Source organism: Martes martes (genome assembly GCF_963455335.1).
Source record: "Martes martes genome assembly, chromosome: 3".
In the NCBI taxonomy this organism is placed as follows: Eukaryota; Metazoa; Chordata; class Mammalia; order Carnivora; family Mustelidae; genus Martes; species Martes martes.
In genome coordinates, this window is record NC_137890.1 from 168,329,265 (window position 1) to 168,350,866 (window position 21,602).

The 21,602-nt window shown below is 54.9% G+C and overlaps 1 protein-coding gene across 1 annotated transcript; it reads right to left on the reverse strand.

Moving 5' to 3' along the window:
* Positions 1 to 196: 196 nt before the first annotated feature.
* RUFY4 (RUN and FYVE domain containing 4) lies at positions 197 to 17,701 on the reverse strand (the record flags this gene model as incomplete). The annotated part of the gene is made up of 11 exons (XM_080798775.1): positions 197 to 993; positions 1,522 to 1,632; positions 6,457 to 6,603; positions 12,293 to 12,399; positions 12,988 to 13,614; positions 14,530 to 14,599; positions 14,977 to 15,120; positions 15,466 to 15,572; positions 15,877 to 16,002; positions 17,424 to 17,530; positions 17,662 to 17,701. 11 exons carry the CDS (start codon positions 17,699 to 17,701, stop codon positions 891 to 893), a joined length of 1,689 nt encoding a protein of 562 aa, XP_080654901.1. The 3' UTR covers positions 197 to 890.
* Positions 17,702 to 21,602: the final 3,901 nt, after the last annotated feature.

A 21,602-nucleotide genomic window follows, 5' to 3' on the forward strand; every position in this document is an offset into this window, starting at 1 on the left:
TTGTATGCAGCTGATCGTAGTAAATGCATGTGTAACAGCCTCAAACTGGAAACAATCCAAATGTCTGGCAACAGCTGAACATGTAAACAAAATTGTGGTCTCTCCACGCAGTGGAGTTCTACTTAACAGTAAACAGGGACTACGGATAAACCCCAAAATAAGGACGCTGAGTGAAAGAAGGCAGACCATAGAGAATGCATGCCATATGATTCCATTTATATAAAATTCTGGAAAACCAGTGTCTAGTGGTAGAAAGTAGGTAAGGGTTTGCCTTGGGAGTGGGAGGGCGAGGGAGAGATTACAAGGGGTGTGAAGAAAGTCTGGGGCTGATGGATGTGTTCATGACCGTGAATACAGTGATGGTTTCATGGGTGGATATTAAAGTCGAAACCCATCCAGTTGTGCAATGTGTGTGAAGTGTGTTCTACGTCCATAGGACCTCAAGAAAGCTGTAAAAAATGAAACCTAGCCAAAGCAGACCTTCAAAGCCGACTCCAGACAGGACACTGCTGAGTGTGGTTAGCAGTGGGCTGGGCGCGGTAGGGGGCGCACGCGTCTTCTTCTCAGTCCAGGATGTTCTGAGCATGGAGGGCCTTCAGGGAGGCGGATGGCTGGCGCCCTCACGGACAGGAGAAGCACGGACAGCTGTGGGCTTTGTCAAGCCGCCCCGCTCATGGGTGGGGGATGCAGGGCTCCAGCAGGCCTCCTCACTCCTGCCTCCTGCCAGCCAGCCGGCTGCTTCTGCTCTCACACTGCGGGTGCACACAAGGGCTGTCTGTCTTAGGTCATCAAGTTCTAGAGGGCAGGACTGGTCAGACAAGAGGGATGGGAAGGGTGGAGGGGAGGGAGGTGACCGGGGTGGGGTGGGTGGCCCATCCTGGGTGAGCCCGTCAGCTGGATTGAGCTTCTCCCTTCTCAGAGCAGGGTGGGCAGCGGCGTTCTCTCTTCTTGTAATCCACAGAGCAGGCATGGCAAACCAGGCCTCCACAGAGCCTGGGAGCAGAGGAAAGAAGAGTGGGGAGCTCCTGGGTGTGTACGTGGGAGGGGAGCATGGGGTTTGCCCCTAGCTCCCAGCAGAGCAGCCCTGGGTCTGTCCAAGGAGGCCTCCCCTTTCCTAAAGGGTGTCTCAATGCTCCACCCCCTCCAGAGTCTTAAATCCAAACGACAGGTTCTCCTGCTCGCCCCCCTCCCATGGTTAGTCCTGCCACCCTGTTCCCAGAAGAAGGTGAGGGGAGCAGCTTCCTCTGTTCAGATCTCCTCCCAGACCAGAAGCCTGTTCGTCTGTCTCTTCTCGGAAGGATTGCACAGTCCCATCTTCCAGACACTGTTGCTTGTCTGACCCCTTCCCACTGTTCTGGTTCATGTCCACGCTAACTGTTGTGTAAAGTGAGTGGCCAGTGTTAAGTGGCTTTCATAAACCCCCAGTTCCTGGGTCCCTCCCTTCTGAGCGGGGGCAGAGTGCTGTGGGCTGGTGGAAACAGCACTTGTCCCAGAGCAAGACTTCTGTGCCCTCTCAGTTACCTGCACGGGTATCGCCGAGACAGCCGGCCAAAGATCTTGCTGCAGTCCACACAGCATCCGGGGGCCGTGGAAGACAGATGCTGGGCTTTCTGCCACAGGTCATCCTTCTCTCTGATGGGCAGGTGGGGGTGGGGGGACACACAAAGCGATGGGAAGATGGAGAGACCGAGACGGGGAGAAAGAGAAACATGGAGACCAAGAAGAGATAGAGAGGGAGAGAGAGTCATCCAGAGACAAATGCAAAGGAAAAAAAAGAGAGAGAGAGACAGCGAAACAGAAAGACAGAGACATAGAAAATGAGAGGGAGACACAGAGGGACCGAAAGAGAGGTGGTCAGAGAGAAAGGAAGTCAGGGAGATGAAGAGGGAGATAAAGAGAGGTAGATGGTGAGATAAATGTAGAGAGAGAGAGAAAGACCAAGAGAACAAGATGCAGAGACAGTCAGGGACACACACAGAGAGGGAGAGACAAATACAGAGAAAGACGGAGCGACAGAAAGAGACAGTGATGGAGAAAGACAGAAATGAAGAGACCATGAAAGACACACACACACAAGAGATGAGGGAGTCTGTAGTCTTTGGGAAGATAGATGGTGACACCCGGGCCCCCTAGCCCCACAAAACCTTCAGAGCCCACCTCCTCCAAGGAGCCCCCTGCAGTTTCTTATAATGCTCTTAGCTTTCATTTGGCACTTGATACAAATCCTTCTGGTTACGTATGCTACACTCCGGCAAAACTATCCTCACTGGGTTTTTTTTAAAAAATATTTTATTTATTTATTTGATGGAGATCACAGGCAGGCAGAGAAGCAGGCAGAGAGAGAGGAGGAAGCAGGCTCCCCGCTGAGCAGAGAGCCCGATGCGGGGCTCAATCCCAGGACCCTGGCATCATGACCTGAACCGAAGGCAGAGGCTTTAACCCACTGAGCCACCCAGGCGCCCCTGTTTTTTTTTTTTTAAGGATGTTTGGGGGCACCTGTGTTCATCAGTAGGTTAAGCTCCCACTCTTGGCTCAGGTCATGGTCTCAGGGTTTTGGGAGATTGAGCCCCGCCCCGGCTCTGAGCCGGGTGTGGAGTCTGCTTCAGATTCTCTTTCTCTTTCCCTCTGTCCCTCCCCCTCTGTTTCCCTCTTCAGAAAAAATATATATATATTTTTTAATCAAAATGATACATACACATGACTTAAAAATCCAATAGTACGGAAGAACTTATACCAGAAGGAAACAGACACCCTCCCTACTCCTTCCAATCTCAGTGACAAACCACTTCTTATACTTTTAGCTTTTTCTCCTAGATATTACTTCCACACTTAAGTAATATGCTCATATCCTCTCTCCTTGACACATCAAGAGAGAACACCTTACCTTGATGTCAGGGCGTTAGCTTAGTTAGTACCATCCCCACTAACTCCATCTCCTTCCTCTCCAGAATACCCCTATTTCTGGGTCCTCTCTCACGATTGTAGTTTTCCAGAATATGCTCACACATTTATTTCTCACTCATCCTATGAAGCACAGATAGCATCCGGACTGCCATTCTGTAATATGATGATGCCAGCATCCCTTCCTCTTCGGGGGGCCTCCTCTTCTCTCCTACTCATCTTTTCCTTCAACATCCAATATGGTAGCCACTAGCCCCATGTGGCTACTTTAATCTATATTTAATTTGACTAAAAGGAACCACAAGTAGAGAACTTCAGTTCTTCAGTCACACAAAACCCATTTGGAGTACTCAGTTGCTACATGTGAGCGGTAGCTACCATATTCGACAGGGCAGATAGCAAACATTTCCATCCTCACAGAAATTCTATTGGATTCTATTCTATACGTAATATTGTTTAAGTGATAACACGGACATTTGTTCTGTAATTGCAGTTGTTTTCTGAGCTTGGTCTTTAGGTTGATTCCAACATTAAAAAAAATCAATAAACAGTATTTACTGTTTTATTAGACAACATATAAATATATTGCTTCAAGGAGAGCTAAGATGTGTTCTACACATTTCCTTTCTTGGAAATTTTCTGTTTTTCCAGGACTTTGCAATTGCCTTTCTTTGCTCCTTGCATGACTTACCTTTAACATAGCCTAATTATTCCCTCTCCCCAACAAATTGTTCATCATATCCGTTATTCTGTTGATTCTTTTCTCCCCAGAGACTTTCCTCCTGGGTCCTCAATACTTCTGCTGAAGTCTGCACTGACTGTTCCCTGGGCTTGCTGTCCTCCTGTCATCTTGGGGATTCCCTTTTCTTCTCTCCTGGGCTACCATGACTGTTCCCTAAATTCCACATCTTCTCCTTTCTTGGCTTACTTCCTTGTTTTTCTGAAGTACATCCTTAATTAACTTCCCAGGAAAGGCTGTGTGGGAGGTGCATTTTCTGTGACCTGTCTTTCTGAAAAATGTTTTTCCTGCATCACCTTCCCTACTGGCTTCATAGTTTGGCTGGACCTAGAATTCCGGGGCAAAAGCTATCTTTCCTCAGAACTTGAAAGTATGACTGCATTGATTATTATTATTTTTTAAGTAGACTTCACACGTAGTGCGGAGCCTAATGCAGGGCTTGAACTCGACCCTGAGATCAAGACCTGAGCCAAGATGAAGAGCTGGATGCTTAACCTACTGAGCTACCCAGGTGCCATTGACCCCTAACATGTTTTTCTGTGTCCTACTTCTTTTATAAGTGACGTGTCTGAGTATATTGTCCTCATCTTTATTTTACTGAGACTTCACAACACTGTATCTCGACATGCATTTCCCTTCCTTTCGATTGTTGTGCTGATCACTCAGTGACATCTTTATATCTGGAGACCTGTGACCCCGAGAGCTGGGAAACTCTCTCAGCTTTTTATCTGATAATCTCCTTGATTTTATTGTGTCTTTCTTTGGAATTCTTGTCAGTTGGAGAAGACAGTGAGACTCCTGTCTTGATTCTTTACGTTTGCAATTGTTTCTCTCATGTATTTCATCTCTTCATGCCCTATAAGCTACACCCTGAAGGACTGCCTCCTTTTCCTTTTCCAGTCCTTATGAATTTAAAAAAAATTTGAGAGATATTTTTAATTTCCAAGAACATTTCTCACCTTTGGATGGTCACTTTCCACAGCACCGTGTTTCATGGGAGACGGATTTTTTTGGTTTGCTTATCTTTGTCTCCCCCCTTCATGTTCTAGATTCTTTTCAAACCTCTGGGGCTCTGGTTACCATTTCATGTTCAACCTGCTGGAGCCTCAAGTAGCGGACAGGGCGGTTGGTTGGTTTGTGGCTTCCCTTTAGGAAGGACTGGGCAGAGAACTACTTGCCCCATGGACTGTCAAATGTCAGAACACACTGCCCTTTCATTTGGGGGCATCTAACTTTTTTTTTTTTTTTTAGAGAAGGGCATTTTAATTATTTGCCTGGGAGATAGAACCCTCAGTGTTGACATTCTGCAGTCAGGGAGGCAGGCAGAAAGCAGGGTACACTGCTCTTTCTAATGACTTTATCAGTTATTTTTTCCTGATTTCTGTCTCCCATGTCATTTCTGCCATCTATGTCCCTTGTGTTTCTGGGCCCTGAAGTTCTAACTTGGGCTAAATCCAGTATCTACTTTTTCATCCATTTTCCAGTTTCTGGAAAGTAGCTGAAGTCTCTTCTCTGTTGTTGGCTCCTCTACCTTTCTCTCTGTTACAAGTTTTCTTTCTCTCTCTCTCTCTCTCTCTCTCTCTTCTTTCTTTCTGATCATTCTAGTGAAATCTCAGGATGGAAAATATGTGATGCGTTGTGTCAGTCTACCATCTTGATGCAGAAGTCAGCATCTAGGGCTTTCCCCTGCCTCTTTTGGCTTAGGGCCAGATTTTCCATGATGCTTCTGCAAGGGACATTTTACTGGGTAGCCTGGGATCTTGGGATCAGTTTCTTTAACATGAGGAAAAGCATTTTTCCCTCCTGATGCACTGGCGTATTTCCTTGGAATGCCTAGTGACATTTAGTCAACTTTCTGTGTTTCCATTTTTGATTCTGCTGCCAAGATGCTCAGAGTTAAATTTCAACCCTAACGCTAATCCTAATATCTTGGGAGTATATATTTTTCCTCTTCGATTTCATCTATTTTTCTTTAACAATCATATATATTATATATGACAATTTGTGTGTGTGTGTGTCTTTTATTGTTGGCTATCTCAAATTCTTTTGTGAGCTATAAAGCTAACATTTTATGTCCCCCTTTCTCCTAGTTGACAGCTACTTGGAGGAGATCATTCCTTAAATTCTTGGTTTGTTCTTTTCAGGTTGACCTCTGCCTTCTCTCATCTTTAGTATCACTTGGATTTTGTGCCAGAGGATTTAGCCCTAGATGATTCCTCCATGACCTTCCAATTCTAATGGAAGCCAAGTCCAGTGGTACCCTGCTTCCTGAACTGGGTCAAAGTATAACATTAGCTCCCCACTAGCCTGAAAGGCAGAAACCGGGCTTTCCACAACTCCTCCATCCCCCAGTTTGTTAGTGATTTGGAATTGATCCTGGTGAGCCCAGCCTCTGGAACCTAGGACAGATGACCCAGGACGGCCCACAGGCCTGGTGGTCTGTGGAAACCCAGCAGGCAGTCAGGCACAGGACATATGATTTGCTCTTAGTTAACCTCCCCCTTCTCTCAATTCCTTCTCCATCTGTGGGCTCCTTTTCTTTCCCCTAACCTTGTAGGTGTATGTATGTGCGGGTGCATTGGAGTGGTGGTGTCCCTTAGAGCCAGAGGACTCTCTGTAATTTATATGCTGTGTGTCCTTGGTGGCCAAGTCTGCCTCTCTGACCCTTAGTTTTCTCATCTATAAAATGAGGATAACAGCTGAGGTGGCCAAAAGATGAGTTAGCATACAGAAAAGGTTCAGAATTTTCATTCCCCAGTCTCCACATCCCACGCCATCCCCCCTTCCACACCCCAGCCCCACCATGTCCGCCTTACTGAATCAGCTCCAGCACCCTCATCTTCATGGCGCGGACCAGGTCCCGCTGCCCTCCGAGCTCCTCCTCATACATGGCATTCCTCCTCTCAGCCTCCTGCTGCTTCTGTTCAAGCTCCGTCTGCAGCTGGGCCCTCTCCTCCTGACACCTGGGCACAGAAGGAGGACTCAGTTCTCCGTGTTTGTGCCTGAGGTAGGGGGGGCTCTTGGGGGAAGCTGGTGGTGCCTCCCACAGCTGAGGTGTGCACACACACTGTACATGCCTCACACATGTACACATGTCAACCACACACACGCTCACGTATATACACACACTACACACGTACTCCCGCCCCTCACCGCACATACACACACACACCACATACCACATACACTGTGTGCAATCCCAACTAGAACCCTATGCCACACAACACACACCACACAAGTCACAATACACCACACATACTACACACATCACACATACCATATAACACACATAGCACATACTACGTGCTGGTAGCACACCCACACACATGGGGCAACACATCATAGATACACACAACACACTCACAACACATCTATACCACATAACACACACATACCACATGCGTACGACAGAACACATGCATACTCTGGGCCACACACATACCATACACAGCGCACATATACACACTCACACCACACCACACACACACACTCACATAGACACATACTCCACACATTCTCCACACCCCCACACCCTCCTGTACCACACATGCTCACACACACACAACACACCACACCACACACACCAAACGGACACTGTTGGTGTCTGGGGCCCCAGGCTGGTTGGACTGTGCCCAGCTGAGAACAATTGTTGGTTTGGGGGGGGTTAGTGGTGTAGGACTTGGGGTGATTTTTAGCTATTAAAATATTTTGAAAAATTATGGTACATTGTCTTTTCAATTAAAAAAGGCAATATTAACCATATGGCTTTCTTAAATTTTTGTTTCAGTTTGGGCTTGGCATTGCCTCAGCTCTGTTCTGGCCTCTTCCTTTTGTCTTTGGTGGCTTCCTAGAAGGTTCCAAGAAATCTGCTGGACTGGAAGTAAGAAGGTCCCAGTACTTCCCTTCATCGCTCAGATGGGAGGGTGTTGCAAAGGCGGGTCCACACATCCTGTGACCTCAGCTGTGTGTGTGTGTGTCTGTCTGAGCATGGCCCCACCTCTGGGCTTCAATGTGTTTGAGGCTTTGCTAGAGGCTTCACGATGAACTGAATTATGAATTTTTACAACACTGCTGTGTAGCAGGCCTCAGAAAGAAAGCTGGGTGGGCTGTGAGATCAAATCGACTACAGATACCCATGGAAATTCCAGCAGACCCGCCAGTCCCTGCAGCCTAAGGAAGGCTGTTCTTGTGCTCAGGGCCGTGTTTGGACTTTTAATGAACGTTCCAGTCTCCAGTATCCTTACTTAGTACTGGTGTTTCGTTTGGTCGAGCTAGTTTACATGTGCACTGATCCCAGGGCCTTTGCTGTGGCTGGTACAGGCCCGGATGTGAGCACCATGATTACAGTGTGTCTTTGAGGTGGGAGGGAACATTTATTAAGCACCTCCTGTGTGCCAGGGGCTGTTAGAGGGGGCAGGAATGGAGCAGTGCCTATGGTTCTTGGTGGAGCTTAGAGTGTGTCTGGGGCAGTGGTCAAAGCAAGTAATAGGCCAGTGACACAGTGAAGCTAAGGGTATGACCGGCATCTAGGAGAGGCAGGGACAGACTTGAGAGGGTGCTCGGGAAAGGCTCCCAAGATGAGGTGACCTTTAAGCAGATCCAAAAGATGAGAATTCAGCCATGTAGAGCCAGTGAAAGCACATGCAAAGGTCTGCAAGTTGGCAAAAGCTTGTCTTCTTTGAGGAACTGAAAGAAGGCAAGGGAAGCTGGAATTTCATGAAGGGCAGGAGGTGGGGGTGGGCAAGAGATGAGGTGGGAAGGAGGCAGGGCCTGCCTGATCTCTGCTTCGCTGGCCCCTAGAGGAGTGGACTTCAACCTCAGTGCAATGGAAAGCCACCGAAGTATTTCAAGTGGGGGTTGACAGACACTCCTGGTGCAGCAGGGAACACGGAGGAATTCAAGTCTATTGAACACCTACTACATGCCAGACCCTGAGCTCGGTGTTTTATAGCCTGGCTTCGTACGGACAGGTAAGACAGTTGTCATTTTACAGGAAAGAAAATAGAGCTTCAGAGAGGAAATCACACTTGCTGAGGGCCACAAGGTTTGATAAGTGGAGGGAGCAGACATCTGGAGGCAGACCCGTCAGGCCATCAACTCTTTCTGCCTCCCCACACTTTTATCCAGGCAGGGCCCTGGTCACCAGCGGTTTATAGCACCAGAGCGGAGTGGGCAGTGGCTGGGAGAAAGGGATGGGTCCTTATGAGCCCCTGGTGTGCCTCAGAGAAGCTCACTGGGGAGCGGGAGGGGGAGAAGTGTGATGTTTGCCTAATTCCCCATCTGAGGACCTCTTCCACTCATATCTAATCAAATCACTTTTGCTTTGAGGTCTTAGCCAGGGGCAGAGGAAACCCACCTGCTTGGCAGGATGGTCTCAGAGAGCATCGGAGCTGGAAGGAGGAACTCTAGCACCATCTCCTTTTGCAAATCAGGGACTGGAGGCCAAAGAGGGAAGGCCAGTTTCCCAAGGTGGCTTGGCCAGAAAGCCAGGAATTGGTTATAGCATGCGCCATAGCTCAGTTCCAAGTGTATTTTCTTGGCCCCTGGTTGGTCTGCTGGGGTCTGGTGCTTGGCTGGTCGGCTGTGTCTCCCCTGTGTCTAGCCTGGGGCTCTGCACCCAGGGGCTGCACCCCTGCCCACCTTTACTCTATTCTCCACACCACAGACAGAGCAATCCTGAAGCCCAGGTGACCCCCCACTTCCCATTCAAGACTCTGCTCCAGCCTTGCAGAGCACATGGGAGTGTCCCTCTGCTCCAGCCCCACAGGGACTTTGTATCTGCAGGCCCCCTTCGGGGAGCACTCCTGTCTCTATCCCTGTTCCTGGACTGATGTTTTCCCACAGTCTCCATGACTAGCTGACATCCCATTTCCATTTGTTGAATTGTCATCTGTCTCTGTGGGGCCCGGAGAGCAGACACTGCCTATTCTGCTCACTGCTGTCACCTCGCTCACGGCCTCAGTAGAGGGACAACACTATTGCTGGCTGACTCAGTGGGCCCCACGGCACTTCTATCTGGTGGTGGTGAGACAGCCCATCCCAGCTTGGTGCCCACAGCCTCCCGAGTGTGACATTCCTCCCGAGCTCCCTGGACCCCAGGCGGCATGGGAGCACATCCCCCGTCCTCCTGGCCGCAGAAGCTTCTGTTCCTGCTGCCCGCGTTCTTATGACTTTCCAGCAGATCCCCAGCCCATGCCTCTCCTCTGAGCTCCACACCCTCCGGGCTGCCCAGCGGCTCCACTTGCCCGTCCGACCGGCGTCTCAAACTTACATGCTCTCGCCCCAGCTCCTGACTTTTCCCCCACAAGCCCACCCTGCTACAGCAAACTGTCAGCGGGGACTCCAGACTCCGAGCTGGTCAGGCCGGAAAACAAGGGTCATTCTTGATGCCTGTCTTTCTCTCTCCCACCAGGAAGCCCGGCCTCACTGTGGCTCCAGAATCCTGCAGCTTCTCTGCACCTCCATTGCCAGAGAACATCTGGGGGCTCGACCGTGCTCCCCTTCTTCATCAGCGCCCTTGCTTCCTTACAGTTTAGCCCCACAGAGCAGCAGCCTTGAGCCCCTGAGAGCACAGATCAGTCTGGAATAGGCAGGTCTATGGGGACAGATGAATGCTTGCCTAGGGCTGGGAGGTTTGGAGAAATGGGCAGTGACTGCTCATGGTACAGGGTTTCTCTTTGGGGTGATAAAAATGTCCTAAACCGTGGTGATCGAGGCACAATTTTATGAATATTCAAAACCCCACTGAACTGTTAAAAAAAAAAAAACCAAAACATACTTAACAGTAAAGCCGAAAGTCAATTCTTGTCCCTACTGTACTCAGGACTCTCAGTGGTTCCTATCTCACTCTGAGTCAAAGCCAAGGTCCTCTGGATGACCTGTGAGGATCTCCTGTTACATGACTGACTTGCCCCTACCTCCTCTCCCTCCTTCACTCCACTGGGCCTCTGTGATGTTCTGATGACCTGCCACGGCCATTCCTACCTCAGGGCCCTTGCTCTTGCTGTCCCTCTGCCTGGAACATTCTTCTATCACACACGCACATGGCTTATTCCTCACTTCCTTCAGGTCTTCAATCAAGCATCACTTTTTCAGGGAGGCCCTCCTTGGCCATGCTTCCATATTTAACCTACACCCCTTTCTCTGCTTGACTTTTTTCCTTCTTAGGACTTTTCACATCTGACACTACGCAATTAACTTGCTTATTGTGTTTACCATTGACTTCCCCCCACCAGAAGGGATGTTCCCCAGGAACAGGGATTTGGTCTGTGTTGTCTGCAAGAGGATTTCTGATATGCTACCACAGGGCTGGCACGGAGTAGGCAATCTGAGTGTCTGTGGGATCATGGCTGGGATGACAGGTGCCAGGATAGTGGGCTGTGAAATAGGGGCTCCCTCAGCTGAGGGAGCAGCCTGGGCCTGGTGGTCTCTTTGGGGCCTCCCAGCTGCTCCCTCCGGCCCATCGTGATTCCCAGAGAAGGCCCCTGCGGGCACCTAGGGCCTGGGTCACGCGAATCTTTCCTGACCAAACTGCCAAGCTCAGCTGAGTGTCCGTCGGAAGGAGCCCGGGGAGGGGTGCCTTTTGGGGTTGGTTTCTGGGCCCGCAGCCTCTCTCAGCCTTTTAAGCAAAGAGTCTGTCAAGCAGCCCGTGATTCAGTCTGAAGCACAACTACCCAGGCTCCGATGGGGTTTGGGCTGGCGCCTCCCCGGGTGGGCGTCAGCCACATGTGAGAGACAGAGCCTGGTGGGCACACGGAGGCACACGGAGACCATGGGAGACAGACACAGAGAGACCGAGTCAGACCCAGGAAGACCTTTGCATGGCGGAAATATTTTTAAAATTCTGAGAGAGAAACTCAGACATGGAGAGAGTGTGCTCCAGGCTCCTGAGGTTGATAGGATGACGGAAAGTGGAAGAAGCTGGATGGCGAGAGGGGGCTGAGTGGGAGAGGTACAGGGACCGAAATAAATAAAGGCATTTAAAACAGGGCCTGAGGGCCCATGTGTAAGCCCTTCGGTGCTGCAGCCGGCTGCTGGGGTGTGGGCCTCAGCTCCTCTACTAACTAGCGACATTGGGTGAATTGTGCAGCACCTTTGAGACTCAGTTGCCCTATCTATAAAATGGGAATTCTTAAGAGAACCGACTTCATAGGTTAGGAGGGAACGCCTAGAACGGTGCCAGGGACAGAGTAAGTGCTCGGTACATGATGGTTATGATGACAATTGTGACTCACGAGGGTGAAGGAGAGGCTGGAACAGGGAGCAGGAAAATGAGAGGGGGGTGGGCAGGGAAGATGGAGAGCAGGGAAGGAGACTGGCTTGAAAAGAGCCGAGCAGGAGCAGAGGGGCAGAGGGGAGCATGGGAGGGGAGGGAGGGGAGGGAGGGGCAGGAGGCATCCACCTCTCCTGCAGGCTCTCGGGGAGGCCAGCGAGGGAGGGGCCGGCAGGGCTGGGGGCCAGTGGGAGCTCCCCAAGGAGCCCCAGGAGTAATGCGCAGCATGCCTCAGCCTCCTGAGCCTGTGCCCAGCGCGGGAGCCGCTCAGAAGGCGCTTCCCGGCATGACCACGAGGGGGCGAGCAGGAGCCAGGGAGTGCCGCGGGTCCTGGGGGCCTCCAGTCCTGGCCTGTGTGCGCGGACGATTGCCATGGTTACCTGCTGAACTGCTCCTGCAGAGTCTTCAGCTCCCCTTCCTGCTCTTTCAGCAGCTGCTCCTGGTGCCGGGCCTGCTCCTTGGTCTTCCGGAGCTCGTGTCTCAGGCTCTTGGGTGTGGGAAGTAAAGGAAGGGGAAGGGAGGCTGAGGGAGGAGGGACGAGATCCCAGCTCCGGGTCTGACCTCACGACATCTCCGGAGACCCCAGGCCCGGCGAGACAGCCCTTGGGTGGAGGGCGGGACTGGGGACAGCACCGGGAGCTGATACGCCAGACTCTGCCCCTGGGTGAGCCTGGAGCCATTTCTTCCTTGGCCGAGGGATGAGAGTTACAGAGCTCAAGGGGCATGAAGACTCCGGCTAGAGAGGAGGCCGAGGGAAAGCTTGAAATCAGTCTTGGTGATCTCCCGGAGAAGCAAGTACAACAAGGGCCGCTAGGCGGCTGCCCCGGAGAGCTGTTGGGGAGGGGTCTCAGACTCAAGTGCCCGCAAGGGGCCAGGCACGTAGGACTGATGAATGAAGTGGCCCTGGCGAGAGCTCACAGCAAGAAGACCCCCTCGAAGAATAATCATCCTTCACGGACCAATCAGAATTGATCTGTGGGTTGCGATGCCCCTCCCCCTCATCACCCCTGATGACTCCCACCTGCCCGCCAGGTTGGGGGGAGAAGAGGCAGGTACAGCACTCATCTGCTCTCACCTTGACCACATCCTGCAAGGCCACCTCTGCCGGCTCCTTCCTCCTGGTCACACTGGTCACTCCTCTTTCCTCTTGCGGTCTCTCTGGGGTGGAGTTTTCCTTCGTTCCCACGTCCCGTAGGACCCCCGGCATCCCCGGAATGCTAGACGCCTCCCACTCCTGCCAGCTCCCTGACACTGTGTCCTCTATTGTCCCTGTGGGGCTGGAGGCCAGCAGCCTGTGGACATGACCCCACTCTGTTCCCCCTTTTTGGGTTCCCTCTGCACCCCGCAGAACCCCTCTGCCCTCAGCCTCTGTCCCTATCACCTCCTTCGGAGCTCTGTTGGTCCCTTCACCCTGTCCCTGGCTACTGGGGGTTGAATTCTCCAGGCAGACCCCAGTTCTTGGGGCTCCCTTCTCCTGGGCTGGCTGAAGCTCCTTCCCCTCTGATTCCCACGTGCTCCGTGGTGGCCCGAGGCTCTTGGGATCTTCTCTCTTCTTTTCCACGAAGGGAAGAAGATGCTTGTGTTGCCGGGCCCCGGGAAGTCCAGCGAACCCATCTTCCCTGGGCGCAGCTTGCAGACCAGCTTGGCTAGTGTGTGGCTCTTCTGGCTGGGCTCCTGTGGGGTCTCCATATGTGGCTGGGATCTGCAGAGAAGCCCCCAAAACCACCCCCAGTTACCAGCACCCCAGGTGGATCCGGGATCCGAGTTCCTGTCTGGTCAGGGAGCAGTGGTGCCTCTCAGTGTTCTTTCTTTTCCTCCCCACCCTGACCTGCGCCCTTGATCTGGTTTCCGGGTTCTTCCCACCCTCTCCTCTCCTCCACCCTGCCTCCTGAACTTCTCTGTGTTTCAATTTTCTTGGCTGTGAAATGGGAGTAATAACACCTGCCCCATAGGGTTGTGGTGAAATCTTAAAGAGACCCACAGCGGCCGAGAGTCCCCTCTCTCAAGCAGCCTTCTGTGTGCTCCCGTGTTCTTCTGCGCACGTCTGCATCACCTCACTTAACAGGCTGTGTTGTGAGAGGTTCCCCCTTCTGGCCAGAGGCTGAGTCCTCATGGTATCTGTACCGGGCGCCTGGAAGCTGAGGGGTTGCAGAGCAAGACTGAGGAATGACAATAGCCACAAGCCACCAATTCCTGAGCATGTGGCCTGGGGCCTTGCTCTGGGCTACACACGGTCTGTCTCAACTGTCTCAACGCTCCCTAACAATCACCTTCAAGGCAAGACAAGTACTTTGCCAAAGACCTTGGTTATTAGGGGCAGAGCTAGGAATTGAACTCAGAAACCTGGCTCTTCAGTTGCTCCCTTGGCAAACTGAACCAAGAAGTTTGCCGATTGTTCAACGGAGGTTTTTCCCCTGGTGTGCGTCCTACATGCTTCTAGTTACCTACCACAGCGCCTCCCCCGCCCCTGGGTCCCCTGCCTCCCGAGGATGGTGCCAATGGTCCCCTTCTCTCCCTGATATCTGTCTGTCTGTCTGTCGGCTTGGTTACTGCTCATCCTGGGGGGCCCAACAGAGATGTAGAGCAGGCGACTTGGAATGAAGTTGGGCAGAGGCACCTGCTTTGGGGAATCTTTGGTCTTTTTGGGTCTTCTTCCCTGGGTCCGTCTGGGACTGGAGTGACAGGACCTGAGGAGAAAGGGCAGGGTGGGGGTGGCTGGGGGCCTCTCTCTGGTAGCAGTCTAACCACCCATGCACTGCAGGACCCCTCCCGCCCTCACGGCCAATTCCGGCTCTCTCTATCCCTGCACGTGCCCCGCCCACCACTCATCCTCACATCCACCAGGGGCTCATCCTTCTGACCGCCCGCCCCAAGCATCCAGCGGCTCCTTAAGAGTGCGTACTCATGTGACACGAGGGGCTTACCCCGGGGGAAAACAGAAGGCTGGGGAGGGGGCATCAGGGGCTCAGACCGCAAGCTAGGAGTTTGGAGCTTGCGTGGGGTGGGTGGTGGTCAAACGGCAGTAAGGCCCTAGAAAGAGGGGGCCTCCCTCCACCCCACTCACTCTGAGAACATGGGCCAGGCTTCATCCAGGTTCGGCCACTGCAGGTCCAGGTCGAAGGCCACCCCATTGAGAGTGTAGAGAGAGTCCAGGAGGTCTTCCCGGAGCTCGGGGCGCACCAGAGGGCTCCGGGGGCCATACCAGTCCCTGTGGTAATGGCGACTAGCACCCTTGGCCTTTGGCCTTGGTGCTATTGCTGCCCCCTGGCCCCCCGAGAATCTGCTGTCCACCACGTGGCATGATTCCCACGGCTGGGTTGCGGCCCTCGGGGAGCAGGTGGCTTGAGTATCATGGTGCTACTGGGACTCCTATGTTCTAACCACCCCCCTCCCTTTGCCCTTTCTTCATTGACTTTTCCTTCACGGCTCTCGTTTTAGTTGTTCTTGACATTAACCCACCCATCCGGGTGTGGTGGGGTGGGGGGAGGCACGTTTCACAGGGAGGACAGTGGGCTCAGGGGGGATCAGGAGGAGCACGTGCCGCGAGCCCCACCTGGTGACCTCTGGGTTCAGGAGGCAGAGCTGCAGGGACTCGGCCAGCTGTCCCTGGGCCAGGCAGAAGCGGATGAAGGCACGGCCTTTCGCCAGAGGTGTCTTTGACTGCAGAGTGCACAGCGGGTGAATAGTGGTGGGGGGCGGGGTGGGCGGCCCTGTGCTATGAGAACGGAGGGAACTCAGCCAGCACAGAAGCCAGCTGGGAGCTTGTACTGTCTTGGGAGCAAAGATGTGGCTGGAGGGATACTGAGGGCGGGGCTAACGAGACCTGAGGACCAGGTGAGCAGTCTGTGGTCAGTGGAGCGGGGATGGGTGGGAAGGGGGCCCCTGGAGGCCATCCCTGTCAAGGGCCCGGTGGCAGGGCCCCCTGGTGCTGAGCCCAGCCGCCCGGCCACCTGGCCCTGGATACCTTGTCCTGGGCGAGGATGAAGCGGGCCGGCTCCATGCTACCCCGCTGTTGCCACAGTGTGGCGCAGAGGAAGTCCCAGTAATCCTTCCGAGGCCTCAGGAAGCTCTTCTGCTCTTTCTGGTCAAACTGGTAGTGGGATGAGGGACAGGAAAGCCTAGAAATGTTTCCCCCCCACCCCGCACCCACCTTGTATGCCAGCATGCAGAGAGAGGACAGGGCTACTGCGGGCAGACCTGGCTCGGCCCTTACTGGCTGTGTGACCTTGAGCAAGGTGCTGGACCTCTCTGAGCCTTTGGTATTCTAGTCATGCACTCCAGTAACACTTGTGGAGCACTTACTTTGTGCCGGGCTTCATTCTGCGCCCTGGGAACTCAGCAGTGGACAAGCTGCCCGCATGGGCTTACACTTGGTAGTGGAGAAAGACAATGAACAAATCGAATAAGTAAAACATATGTTATGGCAGTGCTGACTGCTAAGGAGAAAAATAAAGGAGGGAAAGAAACCAGAAAGTACGTGGTGTGTGCACACATGTATGTATGTGGTGTGTGTGTGTGGTGTGTGATGTCTGTGAGTGTGTATGTGCTGTGTGTATCCCTGAGTGTGTGTGATTTAGGGTGTGTGTGCATGTGTTAAAAATGTGGATTGGAGGGGTCCCTGGGTGGCTCAGTTGGTTAAGCATCTGCCTTCTGCTGAGGTCATTATCACGGGGTCCTGGGATGGAGCCCCACGTCAGGCTTCCTGCTCTGCTCTCCCCTCTCCCTCTGCTGCCTCTCCCTCTGCCACTGCTCCCCTGCTTGTGCTCCCCTGCTTATGAAAATCTGAAAAAATTTGGATTAGAGTAACTAGAGAGAACTTCACTGAGGAGCTGCGACTCAAGTCCAGATCTGAAGGAAATGAGTTGTGCCATCCACATTTCTGAGGGAAGAGCAGTCTAGGCAGAGGGCATCGCAAGTGCAAAGGCCCTGAGGTGGGTGAGTTCCTGGCATGCTTGAGGAAGATCAAGGAGTCCAACGTGACTGGAGTGCAGCAGATGAGGGGTAGACCGGCAGGAGATCGACACACGCACCAGATACACCTCATGCTCGCATATATGTACACTCACACCACACGTGCATCACGCACAGAGACACACACAGGCTATGTGTGCATCCATGGGGGTGGTAGGGTCATCAGGCACCTCAGGGGGCTAGAATGAGAATGTAATAAGGTGGGACAGGAGGAGGGCTTATCCTGGCCCATGGTAAGTACTAAGTAAAAGGGCCAGCAGCAGGAAGGCGAGCCCGAGGATATCTTGCCTCTGAAACTTCAGTCCTCAGAGCAGGGTGGCCGCCCTGCCCCACCCCTCCCCACCTGACCCCTGCCGGGCCCCCACTTACTTCCTAGGCTATGGTGTCAACCCCCAAGAGTGAGGTCATATGTCAGGAAGGGCTTGCTGACTCGGAGAGGGCTGAAACTAGTCGGTGGCTCTTCCTCAGTATCTGGGAAAACCCTCCTGGCTACCTGGGCCCAGAGAGAGGGGGGTGGGAGGAGGGCAGGGAGGGGGTCACCTGCAGGAGTAGCTCCAGGCAGCCGCAGAGTGTGTGCAGCTCAGCACTGGCATCTGTCACTGGCCGCTGCGGGCCCCCATAGCCCTGGAGGATGGCCGAGACAGCAGCTGGCAGGGGTGGGGGGCGGGAGGATGGTGGACATCAGGCTCTGGGTCGTGGGGGCTCTGACAGAGGGGGTTCCAAGACCCCTCCCTTCTCCCCCAACTCAAGCCCAGAAAATTTCTCCAGACACACTCACCTTTCAGGTTCCTGGTGAGGATGGCCCCCTCCTCCGCCATGAGGATTTCAGAATGATGGGATTCCTCGTGGTTCTGGGAGGTCAACCCGGAAAGAAGCCCCTTCCTGGATGGCTCCTTATCCAGGGGAAGAATCACAGCCTCGGCCAGGAATGGGATATAGCTAGGGTCACACAGTGAGTTCACGGGTAGGATAAACACCCCAGCTCTTCCTCGTAGGCTGGCGTGGGAAGGTGATGGTGTGGCCCCCATGAATGGGGTAGTTTCTGGGTGTCAGGCGCTATGCTCCGTGCCTGACATCCCTGTCTTACTCAGTCCCCATAATAATCTAGGAGGTCTGTAACTCCATTCGATACAAGATGAAAGGGGGGCTCAGACAGGCAGAGAAGTCTTTGATCTGATGCCACAAAGCTCTAAGCTGAGAAGCTAGAGTTCGAACTCAGGACAGTGTGCCCTCACACGGGGCGACTTGGCATGAGTGGCCTGTTCATGCTCCTGCGTGAGGACACTGGGCTAAGGAAGAGTCACTCCTGTTCCCCACAGGGAGCTTGTTGGAGCAGTCATCTGCCTTGAGGCACACATTCATCCTTTCCGGGCCCCCAGCTGAGTGGAAAATGTGTGTTCTTTGAGGAAAGGGAGGCAGAAGTAAAATGAGACCCTAGAGCTGGGACTGTGCCAGAATACTGGGTATGTGTGGGAGCAGGGCAGCTGGTTTCAATCCCGTGGTCCTCTCCCAGGGGAACTGCAGCCTGTTGTTCCCTCAGTGGGTCCTGGGGCTCAGAGAGGAACCCTGGGGCTGCTGGGAGCCGGTGGCTTATCTTGATGTAACCTGGAGGAAAGGCCGGGCATGGGAAACCCACATGTCCTGCCTCCCAGGCCGAAGTTGCTGGAACTCGGGGTGGGGGGGGGGTGGGAAGGAAGAAGCAAGGGACACAGTGGAGGGGCAGGGAGTGAGAAAAGAAGGTAAATGAGGGAGGCTGCATGGGGATGGTGTTCGGGAGACACTGAGCTGGGAGTTAAGAGACCTGGGTCTCCATCCTGATCCTGCTACTAACTCACTGTGTGACCTTTTGCTTTTCCTGGGCATCAGTTTCCCCATCTGTAGACCAAAGGGCAGACTGAGGGTCTCTGCGTCCCCTTCTGGTCCACTCTGTACAATCCATGAACACCTAGATGGGCCTCCTCAGCTCCCTCTTCTCTGTCCAGGAGCCTCTGCCCCATGCCCCACCCCTGGCATTGCCCCCTTTCTCCAGCCTCCTCCAGACCCCCTCCCTGCTCCTCACCTGGGAAGGCCTGGAGAGCGGGCACTGCAGACTGAACCTGTCCCTTGTGACTGTGGGTCCTGCACTGCCTTTCCCTGAGGGCCGCCTGGGGAAGTGACTCAGGCCCAGCCCAGCACTCTGGAGGGGGAAACCCTGCTCAGAGCAGGAGGAACACAGAACTTGGTGGGTGGGGGAAGAGGAGGTAGAGGCAGGGCCCAGGGTGCCAGGGCAGAATGGGTGAACTGGGGGGCCGTACCCTTTAGGCAGACCCAGTGGTAGAGTCACTCGTTGGCCACACACCAGCTCACTCTGAGTGACAGCAGCAATTGCCCCCCTGCAAGTTCCCTTGTTACCTTCCCCTTGTTACCACGGTCGCTTGCTCTTGTCTTTCTTCCTTGTCCCCACCAGGCGGCACAAAGAGGCTGGGATTGCCCTTCCTCCGGCTCCTCTGCCAGGCTTCAGTCTCTCGGTGGAAGTCTGGTGCAGGTGGGGACCCTGTCCTCCCCATCGCCCAGTATCTCTCTCCTCCTCCCCACCTTATCTCCGGGTCCCCAGTGCCATAATGCCCGACCCGCCCCCTCTCCCCCAAGAATGGAAGTGGAACCACTGCGAAGGCCTGGATCCAGGACCCGGCCCGCTGGGTGTCCCTGGGGCCGTGGCCCTCCCACCCTGGCTGGGCTCCGCCTCCTTGAGGCTGAGGTCTTTCCACCTCCCGGTCCCCGTTTTTCTAGGCTGGGGTGCCCCGAGGGCGGGTCCTGGCGGGCTGAGAACAGAGGAGCAGCTTCCCGCGCAGACTCCGGTTTTCCAGACCTCAGCAACCGCTTGTAAACAGTGGCACACGCAGTGGCCGAGCCCGGCTCTGCCCTCCCGCCGCCCCTTCCTGCGCGTCTTTCCCTCTCTGGGACTCGGTGTCCCCGCGCAGAGGCCCCGTTCCCCACCCGCCCGCCCCCGTCCCCCGGGTCCCCGCGTCCGCGGTCTCTCCCTCGCTCTCTCTCCTTATCTGCTTCCTGCCTCCCCCGCCGCGCCGTCGGTCTTTTTCTCGCGCTCCCAGACTCTGCCGGTCGCCGCCCCGGGCCGCTAGCCCCCGCCGCCGCCGCCCCCGCCCCTCCCGGCGCCCCTCGGGCTTCCTCCGCCCCCGGCTGCGCCCGGGCGCCCGCGTCCCGGCCCCTCGCCCGGCCCGCGCTCCCCGGCTGGCTGGCGGTGCGGGTCCAGGACGCTCCCGGCGGGGCCGCGCGGGGGACATCGCCGCCTGCCCCCTCCCGACGTGCGAGGCGTCCCCCGGCCGCGCGCTGGTCAGGGCCGGGGGGGGGGTGCTGGCTCCCCACACACACCCCCTCCCCGCTCCCCGCCCGGCGCCCGCGTCCCCGCCCCCGGCCCGCCGGCCGCCCGGCCGGATGGGCTGCACCGTGAGCCTGGTGTGCTGCGAGGCGCTGGAGCCCGGGCCCCCCTGCGACCCCCAGCCCCCGGGGAGCCCCCCGGCCCCGGCGCGGGTCGAGCGCTGGGAGCCCGGGGCCTCCGGCCGCGCCGAGAGCGGGCGGCTGCCGCTTCAGGTAGGACGCCGCGGGGCGGCCGGGGGGAGCGGGTGGCGGTAGCCGGCCGAGCCCGGCTCACCTGAGACAGGTAGGGAGCCGCGCCAGGGAAGCGCCCGTCAGCGGGCAGCCGGGGCCCGTGGCCCCGGGGCGTGGAGGGGGTGGAGGCGCGGGTCGGGCCGCTACCGGGTGAAGAGGCCGCGAGCTGAGCCGAGGTCCCTCCTGACTCTCTCGTGTCCTTGGAAGAGACGGATGTAGGACGCGACACTTAAAAGGACAAATGGTTCAGGTCAGTTTTAGGGCCGGGCTGGGAATGCTGGAGAAAGGCTCTGAAAGAATTTATTTCCCCTGAGCTGGTCCAGAGTTGACCGTGGGTCCCAGGGTAGCTGGGGTGGTTGTCGCCCACTCTGTAGGCAGGAGGTAGGGGGCCTTCTGAACCGGGGAAAGCCCTACCAGAGCAAAGGCTGACCTAAAGATGATCTGGGGAGCTGGAACCCCCTCTCCGACACCGCCCCCCCTTTCTGTTTCTGGTAAGTCTGGGCACCTTGCGAGAGGGCAGCAGACCCAGAGGGTTGGGGATCGGCCCAGGCTGGGAGGTGGGTGTTTGTTCTGTCTGCCGGGGAACCACTAGATGTGGGCACTAGATTTCTCCAAGGAGGAAGTAGAGGACAAGGAGACATTTGGGGTCACTAGGTAGGACTAGGTAACCTTGCTGCAGGCTACCTGCTTAATCCCAACCTACCTGCCTGTCTGGAGCTGGGAAGTTTCCAGCCTCCTCAGATTTGTTTTGCTGCGCTGGGTTTGGATTATGCTGGGGTCTTACATCCCTCCACCTGAGGCACACGGAGTTTGGGCAACACAATGTACCAGGAGGGACAGCCTTGGTGGGGCAGAGTACTTGTCCCAACCTTGTGGTGGTGGTCCAGGTGTGATTCTGATGGGAGCCTGAATTAGCTTAGTGCCCTGGGGTAGGGTGAGGCCTCTGGGTGTCAGCTGGGCATCCCAGACTATCGCTTCTCAGTCCTGGCAAAGGGAGCTGAGGGTCTGGAGAGTGAAAGTGACCTGGCCCAACACCCTCAGGTCAGGCCCTTCCAGAGGTCATCAGGGCTTCTCCTCTGACCCAGAGCCTCAAGAACCCTGCTCTGTCCTTGG